Source organism: Bacillus rossius, chromosome 5 (genome assembly GCF_032445375.1).
Source record: "Bacillus rossius redtenbacheri isolate Brsri chromosome 5, Brsri_v3, whole genome shotgun sequence".
NCBI classification, from domain to species: Eukaryota; Metazoa; Arthropoda; class Insecta; order Phasmatodea; family Bacillidae; genus Bacillus; species Bacillus rossius.
This window is the reverse complement of record NC_086333.1, coordinates 58517742-58533973: the sequence shown is the minus strand read 5'-3', so window position 1 is coordinate 58533973 and position 16232 is coordinate 58517742. Positions and strand designations below refer to the sequence as shown.

At 43.5% G+C, this 16232-nt stretch overlaps 1 protein-coding gene across 1 annotated transcript in view; it reads left to right on the top strand.

Moving 5' to 3' along the window:
• The window catches only part of LOC134532274 (adenylate cyclase type 6), a 183370-nt gene that overhangs the window by 115296 nt on the left and 51842 nt on the right, over positions 1–16232 (top strand). Inside the window, exons 9-10 of the mRNA XM_063368693.1 lie at positions 8169–8290; positions 10988–11080. Of these exons, the coding sequence (XP_063224763.1) occupies positions 8169–8290; positions 10988–11080 (215 nt within the window). The remainder of the gene's footprint in view (positions 1–8168; positions 8291–10987; positions 11081–16232) is intronic.

The following is a 16232-nucleotide window of genomic DNA, read 5'->3' as shown; positions in this document are numbered from 1 at the left end:
CCTTTTCTGCCATTTGCTACGTTGTTGCAGCGTGTGCAGGTAATCCCGATGCCAGCGATGCCAGAAATCTTGATGTAGTCGGGATACAAGCTGCCAGCGATGCAAACAGTTCATTTTTACCTGACGTAAATCTGGTTCGGGTATTGTCACTAACGGTTCCAGCGTCAGGAAATGGCCTGGGGTCAGAGGAGTGAAGTCCTTGGGATCCGCACTGAGGGGACACAACGGCCTTGAGTTCAACACTGCTTCAACCTGAGCCAATACTGTGTTTAACTCCTCGTACGTTAGTATCTGCTCTCCTATCACCCTCCTCAAATGGGACTTGAACGACTTGACACCCGCTTCCCATAAACCCCCAAAGTGAGGAGCAGCTGGCGGGTTGAAATGCCAAGTCACACCAAGATGTGCGAGCGATGAAGCCACTGTTGTTTGATGGGAAGACGACGTGAGGAGTTGTTGTAGTTCGGAGAGCTGATTTCGTGCCCCAACAAAGTTGGTGCCACAATCGCTGTAGATGTCCGAGGAACGTCCTCGACGTGCAATGAAACGTTTATAGGCAGCCAAAAACACATCTGTCGATAAGTCCGAGGCTAGCTCGATATGTACTGCCTTTGTTGCGCAACAGACAAACACGCATAGATATGCTTTCAGCACAGCAGCCTTGCGAAGACGGGCCATCTTAATCAAGAATGGACCAGCGTAATCAACCCCCGACCTTGAGAACGGTTGTACCTGCTGAACCCGCATAGCTGGAAGGTTTCCCATCAGCGGAGCAACTGATGATGGAGATGCACGAAAACAACGCACACAACGGTGCACAAGGTTGGTGATTGCACGCATCCAGAACTTCTCCCTGAGAATGGCCCGGAGTGCTTGTATTCCCGGATGTTGATTAACTTCATGGTAATGACCTATGATCAGTCTTGTCAGGGGATTCGATTTAGGAAGAAGGGCTGGGTGCTTCTGCTCAAAGGGCAGATCCGAATGAGACAGTCTGCCGCCCACCCTAATCACTCCCTTGGAGTCAATGAACGGTAGCAATCTACGAAGTTGTGGGGAGGTGATTTGATCCTTCTTCAAGGCAATTAAATCACTTCGATAGCACATGGACTGAACATAACGTATCCAGAACTCTAGGGCAGTGTTTAGATCCTTCGATGACAGCTCTTCTATGGCCCGTCCTTCCAGTGGATGACGACAATTGTTGATAAATCTGAACAAGCAGGCAGTAACACGCAACAGCCTTGTCAACCGACTGAAACGTTCCAATAATGTGTCCAAGTCCCCAGGGGAGATAAAAGTTCCCAATGCCACTACCTTCCTTTCAAGCAGGATTACGTCAGAAGCCTTAATGCACGGAATACCTTCAGGCCACTGGTCCTCAGCCTTCTTCAGCCATGAAGGGCCAGACCACCACAGAGGATGAGATACAATTTGTGCTGGCAGAAGCCCACGGGATCCACAGTCTGCCGGGTTATGTTCCGAACGAACATGCTTCCACCATTCTGGACGAGTTAGCTCTTGAATGTGACTAACCCGGTTTGCCACAAAGGTCTTTAACTCATGTGGAGAAGAGTTTATCCAGGCAAGAGTTACCTGTGAATCAGTCCAGGCAGTAACCGAACTGAAGTGCAGTGTCGCTCCATAGGCATCAATGACATGGTGAAGCAGGCGAGCCAACAAAAGGGCCCCACATAGTTCTAAGCGAGGCAGCGACTGAACCTTGAGTGGCGCTACCTTCGACTTGGCAATCAGCAAGTGTACCAGAACTGTACCATCAGGGTTGTCAATGCGCAAGTACACAACTGCTGCGTAACCAATTTCGGAGCTGTCCGAAAATCCATGCAACTGGTAGGAACCTCCTGCCTGTCCTCGAATCAGTCGGGGAATGGTAACTGATGACAGTTGTGACAGCTGAGTGTTGAAGTTCTTCCAGTTGCTTAGGATGTCATCCGGTGGTTCAGTATCCCAGCCCAGGTTCCGTGCCCACAAGACTTGGATCAGGTGCTTTGCAAACATACTCAGTGGGGTGAGCCACCCAAGAGGATCAAAAATCCTAGCCAGATTTGACAGGATTGTCCTTTTTGTGGCATTGCCAGAACTAGGCTGTATCTTGTAGGAATATGTGTCCGACACAGGATTCCATTGCAGACCCAAGACCTTAATGACACAATCGTCCGAATCCAATGAAAATGGTTGTGGGATCTCAATATCCTCCACTGGCAACCAATCCAGAATAGCTTGGTGGTTGCTCATAAATTTGCGCAGCTTGAAGCCTCCTTTTCCTAGGAGTGTTATAAGCTCCCTCTGAATGGCCAAGGCAGAATCAACCGAATTAGATCCAGTGACAACATCGTCAACGTAGACATCTGTAAGTAAGACCTGTGATGCAGTTGGGAAGTGCTCGGTTTCATCCTGTGCCAATTGTTGAAGTGTACGTAATGCGAGAAACGGTGCTGCAGAGACACCATAGGTTACAGTCTTGAGACGATAATCCTTCACAGGTTCAGCATCATTAAACCTCCAAACAATGCGCTGATAATCCTGATGACGAGTGTGTACACCTATCTGTCTGTACATCTGTTTGATGTCACCAGTGAAGACTACTACATGCAGACGAAAACTCAACAATAGGTCAACTATGTCCCGTTGAAGCCGGGTGCCAGTAAAGAGCGCATCGTTCAGCGAAACACCTGAAGAGCTCTTGGCGGATGCATCAAAAACCACCCTCAGTTTTGTAGTTGAACTTTCAGGTTTAACCACACAGTGATGGGGAATATAATACGACTCTGACGGAATCTGTGACTCTGTTACTTCTTCCATGTGACCACTAGCTACATAATCACTCATAAACTCTGAATACATGGCCTTCAATTTGGGATCAGACTTGAGACGATTTTCAAGACGAAGAAATCTGTTAAGAGCCTGCGGCCTTGACGCACCCAATTTCAGAAGAGGTTGCCGAAAGGGCAGTGATACACTGTAACGCCCATCTCCAGACCTCAGATGAGTTTTACTGAACCATTCCTCACATTTGACATCTTCAGGAGACTTGTGTGTTGTCACAGGAAACTCCTCTAATTCCCAGAACCTTTTTACTACCTCATCCAAAGGAGGGTGTGAAGTGAGAAGAGAGATACACAAAGATGTTGCAGTCAATGATGGGACTTGTGTGTCCACCTGTCCCATCAGTATCCACCCAAGCACAGAGTCCAGAGCTACGGGAGAACCGTCAATTTTGGCCCCAGTAAGGAGTCTAGGAACTAACTCTGCACCAATTAACAGATCAACAGGACCAGGGGTGTCAAATGCAGGGTCGGCAAGTTTCAAATGTGCCACTGCACCACGGACCCTGGCGCTCAGCTTGGCACTTGGCAAATTGGAGGTGATTCTCGAAATTACAAATACATCTACTGCAAACTGGGGGCTCGTGCTACCAACTGGTGCCATAACAATGGAGGCGCATGACTTGGCCACATTCACTGAAGTGTTAGCTAAACCTTGTACTGGTAGATGAGATCTTCTACGAGTAAGCCTCAATCTTTGCAGACAGCTCTCTGTGACGAAGCTAGCTTGGCTGGCAGTATCCAACAGAGCCCTCACGACCATTGGAGTTCCACTTGAATCAAACACGTGTACCTGTGCTGTTGATAATAACACTGTTCTTGCTTCACTTGGTAGAGCGGCAGCAACTGCAACAGTTGCAGGGTTTGGTTCAATGAGTGTGGTTGAAGCATCCTTGCCCGGACCAGGGTTGATGGCTGTCTGTTGCTCGAAGTGCAACAGAGAATGATGCCTGGATCCACAATAACGACACGATGATGATGAACAATCCTTGGATGCGTGAGATGGTGACAAGCAATTCAGGCATAATTTGTGCTCCTTAGCTATCTTATATCTGTCCTTGGGACTACTCTTGATGAATTTAGGGCACTTAAAAACAACATGGGTACTGTTACAAACGCAACATGATTGTGGAGAGCTGACCAAACTTTTCACAGATTGACGAGCCTGTCTCCAGCTTGGCATTTGGTTCCTTGACTGTGTAGGTCCTGCACCTGGAACATGTGACCGAGAAGCTGTCACAGTTTCCTGGGCCCGACAATGGGTTTCGATAAAGGACAAAAGGTTTTTTACAGTTGGAAGGGCATCGGTTTGAGTAAGCTCCCACTGTGTTTGAAGGACAGAGTCTAACCGCTTGCACAAAATAGGGAGCAAAATCAAGTCCCATTGGTCTACAGGGACATCCAGTGCCCTAAGGGCCAAGAGGTTCTCGTTTACAATGGTTAACAAATTGCGCAGAGCCTTGGGTGAGTCAGACGCAGCCATTGGGGCCTTCAAGAGGGCCTCTACATGGACTGAGACAATTAGCCTCTTATTCTCGTAGCGGCCAACAAGAAGCTTCCACGCGACCTCGTAATTCGCTTCAGAGATCGGCAGAGATTGCACCATTCCAAGTGGTTCCCCATTAAGGGCGGTCTTGAGGTAGGCCAGTTTTTCCACTGATGATATATCAGCATTGTTGGCTACCAGGGTGATAAATAAATTAGAGAAATTAGCCCACTGCTGAGGGCTCCCATCAAACTTGGGAAGAGAGATTTTTGGAAGAGCCACACGAGATTTGCTCACCTGAGTAGTGGGTGTGCCTGGTGATACTACCTTGACCTCCTCAATGGCTTCCAATGTTGACATCACTTCAAAATATTTTTCTTCAAAGTCAGCCAAGCGTGCGGTGTGCGCCTCAGCATCGAATCCATCTTCGGTCGTTGCGGTTGTTTCAACGATGACGAAGTCCGTTTCGAACCTTTCTCGGACGCAGTGAAGGTCGCGCGCTGTGGCGCGAAACAAATTTATTTTTGAGCTATCACTGGGAACCATCTGCGCGAGATCAAAGGCTCGCTTAATACGACCTTCAGCAAGACGGATGCGCACCAGCGCCGACTGCCCTTCAGCCATGGTGATTGACTACCAAAGGGTTCAACGATCGTTTTCAAATGAAACGGAAGACATAACCTCAACCTAGAGGTTAGAGTCGTCGAACGAACTAGTTAAAACGTTTCAACCACAGCCGAGACACTGATCGCTGCTCCCGCCAACCAAATAACGAGCACTTCAGAGTCACAAACTGTTAGTCAATGTGCGAGAATTCACTTCACACGAGGCTAACAACGCCGCGATAACACGAACGAAAATTACACAAAAAAACGAACGAAAATACCGGAACTAGATCCGGCCCGGAGGACCAAAAATGTTCATTAATGGACTATAAAACAGCGAATTGCACAAAACTATTTAATTTGGCGACCGATGTCGCCAGATAGCAAGAGTACCCGATAGCACCACTTACCACCATGCCTTTGTAGAACAACTGACTTCCGGAGGAAGCAGGGCAGCCAACTCACAGCAGCCAAGTAGCAGCGCCACTATCGCCAGCAGCGCGGCGCGCGAGATTCAAAACTCAAGTGTGTTGACCAATGCCAACAATGTTTATAATGTCCAAGGTCTATTTACACGGAAACTATACAATATACATAACACCGATGGTGCGGGTATACCTTGTTGCAATCTAGTTGGCGTCCAGGATTTTTCGCGAAAAATGTCTGCCCCTAGTTATTACTTTAGATCCCGTAAAGTTCGCGAATTCGTTTGACGTCAGAACTAAAATTCAAAGCCTTATGTTTGCTCCACCAAAGGTGCGCTTTTGCATTGGCTGATTTCTTAGCGAGAACTTTTTTTTTTGTTCTTGTTGTTTGGCACCACCTGATTCGCTTGATTTTCTCCTTGGCTGGGCTTCGTTGGTATTCCGGTCGTAGAGGGTGGTCCAATCATGAACACACACTAGCTCGCTATCGAATAAATCCACGAAATTCCCGTGTCTCTAGTGATAACGATTCCGTCGTGTGCAGCTCTCACGAACACATTTATGGCGTCCTTCAGTTAACCGTTGGTGAAGATCTGCAAAATTCGCGTAATTTTCTGGTACCATGATGAACCCCACACACTCGTAAGCAGCTCAGATAAGTCGGGGTCTGGTGCCAACTGACTGCTTCCACGTTTCAATTTCAGGCCTATAACCAGAGCCGTCGAGACGGATTCTCAAAGAAGGAGGGGGGGGGGGGGGTGGTGCTCGTGGCCCTGGTGTAGATGAGATTTGTTTTATAACAATTTGATAGGATCAAAATGACAAATCTCTTGTAAATACAGTAGTATGTCCATAAAAGAATAACTCAGTTATAAATTTTAATTGTGTCAACTGTAAGCGATGCAGAGTTTTGGTTCAAAGTCGCAATTGAACAGTAACTCAAATAGTTTTAGATACGCACATGCACGAGTAATGCTTTGTTGTTTTCTCGCTTGCAACGCAATCTACGCAAAATGATGCCTCCTGAGCATAAAGCAATTTGCTAAGGATGAATCTGTAAATTCAGGTTAACGTGCGTTTCGTTTAAAGTTTATTTGTCTAAGTCCCTGACCGTTGGATTGGTCGTAATGGTTGAGAGGACAGAGCTCTTTTTCTCTGGCTTCCACGTTCACCTGATATAACGCCTTGCGATTTTTTTTTCCTTTGCGGCTATACAAAAGATCGTGTCTACGTTCCGCCGCTACGTAATGATAAGCCAGAATTGAGACACAGAATTGAAAAGGCTATTTCTTCCATTACTCAGACTTGTTAACCAAAGTGTGGGAAGAATTGGACTTTAAGTTGTATGCGTGCTGTATAACTAAAGGGTGAACATTTGTAAAAACAAAAACAGATTAGTTTACTTTCAATTTGATGTATGATTTGTTGTAAATATCCTAAATTAAAATTTTATAATATACCATTGAAACTGGGATATTCTTTTATGGACACTGTGTACAATTTATAGGAAACCTTACAAGTTACGCAATATACGTGCAAATCACGTTTAATTAATGGCGGTCACGTTTATAGTCTTTACATTTTATTTTAATTGTGATATTTTTAAAGTTTTTTTTAATAATGAGGAGGTGACCAGACAAATTTTGTTGGGTCCTGGACCCCTGTTTTTTTCTCTGGCCCTGCTGTAACTAGAGAGACCAGCAAAATGTTCGTTATGTTCTGGCGCCCGACTGCACCCCACAAACGTGCGCATAATCACGTCGATGACATGCGCTCATTGGCTGCTACCACACCTCGCCTTCTCTGTGGGCCGCACATGACTTGGTGTTTGCCATTCTCTCCACACTGTAAAAAAAACTTTGTATTTTTTACAAGAAAAATCCTTGGAAACCCTGTTACCAACGATATTACTAGTAAAACTACAAGGCAGAACTTTGTGAAATTGCATATAGTAGATAGCCTTGCTTTGCAATTTTACAAGTGATATCGTTGGCAACAGGGGTTTCAAGGACTATTCTTGTGTATTACAAAATTTTAAAGTATGTAATTGGAATAAAAATTATTAATGTGAAATTAAAGATATTAGTAAATGTGTACATTTACATTTGTGCACTACAAAATAGTTTTCACGACAATACTGGGTTTGGATTCTTACCCGGGTATATATGCTTTGTGTTTTCCCAGTACCTCCAATAGTAAAAATTATCTGGAACCCCTTCCCTGAATAGCTTTCCAGTATTAACTGCGCACATTAATAAGCATTTAAAAAAATTAAAATGAAGTCTAATTCTTGAATATTCGATTTTTTTTTCCATGGTTTAAAATATTTTGCTCGAATGAAACATCAATAGGCCAATTTTCGTAAGAACTACTCAGTATTATCTCCGAAAAACGTATTTGATGTGTGCAAAAACATCCATAGCCGTGTGCTGCACAAAGTTACAATATCTTGAGACCGGAAAAAATTCGCGGATTCATTTCACGACACGCTAGAATCCAAACAACTGTACCTTCATATTGCTTCCGCGATTGGCTTACAGTTTATCTGAAGGACTTTGAGCCAATGAGAAAAACCATTCAAACCCAAAAATAGTATCGAATCGCAAGTGTCCCAGTTGACAGGTCTCACGAGTCCAGTAGCCAAATGGGCATCAGGTGGCATTCGCCTGATGTATGTAGGGGGTTGTGGAGTCTATCCTGGAGGTCATCGAAAGCGCGAATTTTTTCCGGTCTCTAACAATGCGTTCCTTGTGGTGCTGCAAAACCAGTTCCGTGTAAGTGCAGGAAGCGTTGTTCTGTCCCGCAGGAGCGGCTGCTGCTGTCCGTGCTGCCCAGACACGTCGCCATGGAGATGAAGGCGGACATCGCGGGCAAGCCCAAGGACACCATGTTCCACAAGATATACATCCAGCGACACGAGAACGTCAGGTGGGGGGAACTGCCGCTCGCGCGATTCTCCTTATCGCGCCATGTTGCTTTCAGCGGTCTTCTTCATTGCTCAGGGCAGGGCCGGCGCGTCCATACAGGCGAACTAGGCAACCGCCTAGGGCGCCAAGTAGCTGGGGGCTGCGCAGCACGACACACAACAGCTCATATAATATGTTTAACGTTTATTGAAACTAGATGAAAATGAATTTTTGTAACGGTTTTGTAATGTTTATATTGATATAAGTAATTATTTAAAGTCCACGGTGACCTGTTTAAGATTTGTAATAAGTAAAAAAAAGTAAAAAAAAAACACAAGCCTGCTTACATTTGATTGTTGACAAAATCTTAGGCTTACTTGATGTATTTTGAGGCAAGGAAATATTTTTTTGGTGTGTCCGGCCCCCCGGGTGGTGGGGGGGCGGGGCATTAAGGTTTTTCGACTAGGGCGCCAATTTACCTTGCACCGGCCCTGGCTTAGGGACCAGTGATGTGGTCTAAACCCAATTTTCTTGAATCACATTCTCGAATTAGGATCCGAAAAGAGTATCTAGAAAGCACCTCCTCGAATTCGAATCTCAGGTCTCAAGGGTAAAAAATAAAATATTATACAAAAAAGTAATAAATATTATGGTTTGTAACATTTAACCCTTCCAGACTAAATATATATATATTAATTTTATTTATATAATTACATGTTAAAAGTACACTTCTTCGGGAATAGTAACCGGATGGGTATGAAGGAAAAAAATTGATCTAATAAACTTCAGAGGTTATCAGTTTTGAATTTTGTAATTTTCTCTATTTCCTCTAATATAAGTAATTGAGGATTTGATTGGCCCATCCATACTTCGTAAAGGTAGAGATCACGCATTAAGAGCTTCTCGAAGACTATGACGTAGTTTCTATTACAGATGTATTCATTCCCAAAAATTACACCACAGTGGAAAATAAGTGTAGCATCCTATCACCATAACCTTCAGGAATTCTAATAAATTATAAACTATGCTTGTAAGAAACCAAATTTCGAAAGTCACACGATAGAAAAATTTAATTCCCTAAAACTTTAGAAACAAAAATGGTGTATTTCGGTTTATATTCTCTTGCCCCTTAAAATGAGAATACGTCAGCAATGGAATGTATTGGTGGGAATAAATGTGAGTACTCCGAGAAAAAAAAACTTTGCTCATGGTAGTGTTAAACAAGTTGTAAAAGTTACAATATCATGGAAATAGGATATTGTCCTGCCAGGAAACAGAGTTGGGTCGTTATCCTTAATTAAGAGTTGAACATTTCGAATAAGACGGGAGTACCTGGAGAAATACAAGCGGCTCTTGGCAACGTCCGCCACGTTCCTCACTTGCGAAAAAAAATACTAATTTGAACCCGGCCCGTTATCGAACACGAATCACCTTGGCTGGAGACGAGCTATGTCAACCGCCATGCTCGTGTTTCGTCTACTGCGAGTGGGATCCTCGGTAGCCGTGATTGCTGAGGCGTCTCGGTTAATTATTTATATTTTCAATATTTATATTATTTAAAACCGGCATTATAAATACAGCGTGTCCATAAAAGAATGTCCCAGTTTCCATGGTATATTATGACAATTTAATTTATTATACTATTTCGGCAAATTATACATCAAATTAAAGGTAAACTAACCAAAATTTTTCTTACAAATGTTCAATATGTGCACCTTTAGTTATACGGCACATGTCCAACTTAAAGTCCAGTTGATCCCACACTTTGGTAAACACGTCCGGAGTAATGGAGGAAATATCCTCTTCAATTCTGTGTCTCAACTCTGGCGCAAATCATTAGGTAGAGTGAAACGTAAACACGATCTTTTATAAAGCCCCAAAGGTAAAAAAAAAAAAAAAAAAAATCCCATGGCGTTATGTCAGGTGAACGTGGAGGCGAGCGAAAAAGAGCCCTGTAGTCTCAACCAGTGGGCATGGACGTTCAACCACTTTCGTACAAAGAGATTCCAATTCGGAGGGCTGAAATTGCCGAATCACTCTTAGTAAATTGTAGAACACAAAACGCTTTACGCACAGGAGTCGTCATTTTGCGAAGGTGGCGCGGCAAGCGAGAAAACAACAAAGCAGTTCTCGTGCATGCGCTTGTCTAAAACTGTATGAGCTCCTCTATAATTGTGACCTTGAACACAAAATTCTACAATGCTCACAGTTTATTGTATTAAAAATAATAACTGGGACATCATTTTATGGACATACTGTAGTTAAAACTACATAGTTAACTTTTAAGATTGACACAACACAATAACAGACACACCAAAGACAAACATAACAATGATAGGACTTATAATAATTTTAAAAAAAACTCTACATGAGGTGGGCGCTGCGTGTGAGGTATATGCACTACATCCAAGACAGGCACCACCTACGAACAAGACAAAACAGACACAACACGACGTACAGCTAAGACAAAAACAAAATAACACACAAACACATGCTCTGCTGGTGTAATAAGACTAAAGAACAAGAATGGCTCATGTGGCGAGGATCGATCGGAAATGTCCCACCTCGTGTAACGACTCCCTCGCCGCGTCATGACTCATATATATAAGCACAGAGTGTGGTTCACAGGTAGGTCAGAGTTCACCTGTGATCAGGAAATTTCTGAGTCGAGAAGCCCAGGTTATTGCATGAAGCTCATGTCCGGGTGCTCTGGTTGCAGCATCCTGTTCGCCGACATCTGCGGCTTCACCAGCCTCTCGGACCAGTGCACCGCCGAGGAGCTGGTGCGACTGCTCAACGAACTGTTCGCCAGGTACCCTCCCGCGCTTCCGCCACGCTTCCCGCGCATATCCTGTACTTATCGTCCACGCTTCCCGCGCAAATCCTGTACTTATCGTCCACGCTTCCCGCACACATCCTGTGCTTATCCTGCACGCTTCCCCCACACATCCTGTACTTATCCTGCACGCTTCTCGCGCACATCATGTACTTATCCTGCACGCTTCTCGCGCACATCATGTACTTATCCTGCACGCTTCCCGCACACATCCTCTACTTATCCTGCACACTTCCCGCACACATCCTGTACTTATCCTGCATGCTACCCGCACACATCCTGTACTTATCCTGCACGCTTCCCGCACACATACTGAACTTATCCTGCACGTTTCCCGCACACATCCTGTACTTATCCTGCACGCTTCCCGCACACATCCTCTACTTATCCTGCACACGTCCCGCACACATCCTGTACTTATCCTGCACACTTCCCGCACACATCCTGTACTTATCCTGCATGCTACCCGCACAAATCCTGTACTTATCCTGCACGCTTCCCGCACACATCCTGTACTTATCCTACACGCTTCCCGCACACATCCTCTACTTATCCTGCACACTTCCCGCACACATCCTGTACTTATCCTGCATGCTTCCCGCACACATCCTGTACTTATCCTGCATGCTTCCCGCACACATCCTGCACTTATCCTGCACGCTTCCCGCACACATCCTGTACTTATCCTGCATGCTTCCCGCACACATACTGAACTTATCCTGAACGTTTCCCACACACATCCTGTACTTATCCTGCACGCTTCCTGCACAAATCCTGTACTTATCCTGCACGCTTCCCGCACACATCCTGTACTTATCCTACACGATTCCCGCATACATCCTGTACTTATCCTGCACACTTCCCACATAAATCCTGTACTTATCCTGCGTGCATCCCGCACACATCCTGTGCTTATCCAACACGCTTCCCGCACACATCCTGTACTTATCGTCCATGCTTCCCGCACAAATCCTGTACTTATCCTGCGTGTATCCCACACACATCCTGTACTAATCCAACACGCTTTCCGCACAAATCCTGTACTTATTCTGCATGCTTCCCAAACACATCCTGTACTTATCGTCCACGCTTCCCGCACAAATCCTGTACTTATCCTGCACGCTTCCCGCACACATCCTGTACTTATCCTACACGTTTCCCGCATACATCCTGTACTTATCCTGCACACTTCCCACATAAATCCTGTACTTATCCTGCGTGCATCCCGCACACATCCTGTGCTTATCCAACACGCTTCCCGCACACATCCTGTACTTATCGTCCACGCTTCCCGCACAAATCCTGTACTTATCCTGCGTGTATCCCACACACATCCTGTACTAATCCAACACGCTTTCCGCACAAATCCTGTACTTATTCTGCATGCTTCCCAAACACATCCTGTACTTATCGTCCGCGCTTCCCGCACAAATACTGTACTTATCCTGCATGCTTCCCGCACACACCCTGTACTTATCCTGCACGTTTCCTGCACACATCATGTAACTATCCTGCACGCTTCCCAAACACATCCTGTACTTATCCTTTACGCTTCCCGCACACATCCTGTACTTATCCTGCATGCTTCACGCATATATCCTGTACTTATCAAACACGCTTCCCACACAAATCCTGTACTTATCCTGCACACTTCCCACTAACATCCTGTAATAATCCTGTATGCTTCCCACACACTTCCTGTACTTATCTTGCACACTTCCCGCATACATCCTTGTAGAGGTATAATTTTACACCTCAGTAATCCACTTGAATAATAAAACAAAATATTAATTAATGCACTTGAACAATAAAACTCAACGATAAAGAGCATATTAAATGTTCACAGTAGTAACAAACATGGCGGTGAAAAACCTACAAAGAGTGAATTAATTTTTTTTGTATTACATTGCTGCTAACAATGTATGTCTTGAGAAATCGGTAACGAACAACTGTGTTTTTCTGTGCTGACCTTTTTTTTTTTATTCCTTCTACGAGATTTTATGTGCTGTCAATGCATTTAACCTTTTACATCGGCTGAATTTGGCTGGTTTTTCTGTGTGTTTGCATATTAATATTTTCTTGTCCGTTACTGAGATTTATTATGATATAGGGTGTTACCAACAATGGATTTTGTTCAAAAAATACATTTTAAATTAATTTTACTCATTGCAAGAACCACTCAAATATCCTGCAAAGAGTGCCAGGCCCCCTTTTGGAGTCACGTTAAGTTGAATCTAAGCAACAACTTTGCAGTTTAATCAAACGGAGAAATGCTTCACTTAACCTTAAGTTTCAAATTTTCAAGTGGGAATTTCAGTGATCCTACTCTCTACATTATTTCTTAGTTTCTTCCTGCTTCTTTGACATCTAACGCCCCACTCCTTCGCATGTCGTTTTTTTGTTACGGGGTAATGAATCGTCGCTTTAACTTACCCTGCCGGCTGTAAAGAATTTACACTTAATAAAAATAGAAGCTACTTAAGCCATTTTCCCATGGTTTAGCGTGAATTGGGTCTCTTTTTTTTTTTTTGCCCCACGTGTCCACTCTTCTAGCTTCGGAAAATATGATTGCCGCGAGGGGAAGTGTTTGCGAGGTCGTAGCCCCCCTCCCCCTCCTCCAATTCTCTTCTCAGCGCCACGACTCGGGCCGTTGTTCCCCAGCTTTCTGCCTGATTGGCTGTTACGACGGCCAAGTTTGCCGAGTGGCTACGTGTGGGTCGGCTTGGCCCTAGAGGGGGGGTGGGGGGAGAGGGGCAAAAGGGACGAAGAACAAAGTAAGTTTCGCAAATAAAATCAAAGGAGCGGATAGCCTGAAGACCAGCGTTCACGGCAAAAAACAGTTGTTGTTCCCCCCCAAAAATATCATCGTATTGAGAAGACTGCTGGGCTGAGAAGACCGAACTGTTTTCTTTAAAAGCGATATCTCTAAAGGCCCTGATTTAAAACATAAGTTTGAACATACGCCATATTCCACATTTACACTATTTGTCAAAGGGAAAATCCGAAGAACGTACAAAGAAAGATAAATACACAAACACGCAGAGAACAATTCCAAATTCAGCCGATATCAAATGCTAAGTGTACAAATAGCACAAAGAATTCCGCGGAAGGAATTAAGTCAGAATAATATCACAGCGCAGACGAACGCAGTGGGCTGGCAATGACGAGACAGTTGCTACAAAAACCGTAAATACAGACAAACAACAACCTCGGATCACACAGCGACAAGCAGAGGAACCCAACGATGATGATCTGGGACAACACAAGTACAACGACGACGACAGTGGGCTTCCTACGACTAAACAGTTGCGACTTTTCGGGAACTGAGATCCTTCCCCGTCATCAGGCACGAAACAGACATACAGTGTTAACATGCAATCACGTATGTCCAAAATTTTGTTTTAAATCAATCTACTTTATTGCATGAATCATTCAAAGAACGTTCTGAAGACCCTGTTAAACTATTGTCAAATTTTCGTTTCCAAATGCCATTTGACAACAAAGTGTGAGAGGAAACAATGGACGAAAATTGGCTTTCATTTTCTCCATCAAATAAAGCTGAGCAGATAACCTCAAACGGATAACCACTTAATTCAAGTTTATTATTGGAGAGGGCTTGTTCCAACTTTTAAGTCTTTATCTCATTTTAACTTTTAACAATGTGTCTTAGTGCTGGACGTAAATTTTTATCTTGTTTTGATTTTAATTTTTGTACATATCTTAACTTGCGAAGATCTGTTATTTTACATCACATTAATATTCGCAGCATAATAAAGCTATGGAATTAGGAGCGGGAAAGAATTTAGTACTGTGTTTTTGGAGGTATCGTGTTTAACAAAGAAATTTCTCATTCACAATGATTAGCCATCATGTGGTGTGGTCCAACTTCATTCCCACAATGCTTCGAATCTAGCAATATTAGGGGACGTTGATGTACAAAGTTATTCAACTACGTCACAGCATGGCATATCCTGACAGTTCCTAATTTAATGTTTTTTAAGCCCCGTTAAACAGCCACTCCGGAAAAAACCCTGTCAACAACACGAAAGTGGATTAAGTTTAAGGAAGTATATTTTTGTGTCGCCCTCTGAATGACGCTAGGCATTTTTGTTTCTAATTACTTACGAATTTCCAAAAGAAAAAAAAATAATTTTCGTTTTTATGTTTCCAGTCCGTTTATCAACTTATTAGTTCAGACTTAATTTTTAACTTATTTCCCACTTGTAAACAACCGACCTTACTTTTTTTTGCGTGTCTTTTTTTTTTTTTTTTTTTTGTAGTTTGAAGCAAATGCAATTTTAGAAGTTAAATTAACGTTTCCCTTAAAAACGCTTTTATATATATATTGCGTTTGCCATGACGGTAGGGTCGAACGACATCGGTGTGAAATTTTTTGGAGTAAATTTTTCGTGCCGTCGCGTGAAAATGAATTAATTAACCTCTTGTGTATGGGCCGTGAGGTCCAAAGAACTCTGCGAGCAAGTGAAAATGGATGGCAGCGAAAGAAGAAAAAGAAAATCTGTTGAATATTTAACAAGTTCTCGAACTTTGGCCCGTAGAGAATTAGTTTACATTGTTTTCGAGTAGGGGGAGAAAGAGGTAGGTAAGTACTTGCATGGGGGAAGGATTAAAAGCGAATGTTTTTGCTTTCCGCGTGGAAAGGGTTATGAATATAATTGACGACTTTGTTCAGTTTATTACACTCATAGTGGTCCGGAGGGCGATTGGGGTGGGTTATTGTCTGCTGTACTAATCTCATTTTCACCATTATTAGTTGTATGCCAGTGAAAGTTTTGAACTCGCGTACAAATTCCTTTCGCAAACTAAATTTTTAGAAGTCCTGACTATTTCCATAAGTAACCAAGATTAGAGCATATAATCTTCACGATCAGTTATACACCATACGTAGATATTTTATAGCTGTACCTGAAACAGCAAAATAATCTTTGTAACCAATCGTGGTTTCGAAAACATGGCCCTACCTTGAGTATCAAATGCCTAGATAGAGTCTTTATTGTTCTTATCCTTGGCACACTATTAATTCGAAATTATATATAATTCACCAAATGTGTGAAAGTTAACTGAAAATTCATTAAAAACCAAGGATTAAAACATTTATCTTAGTTAC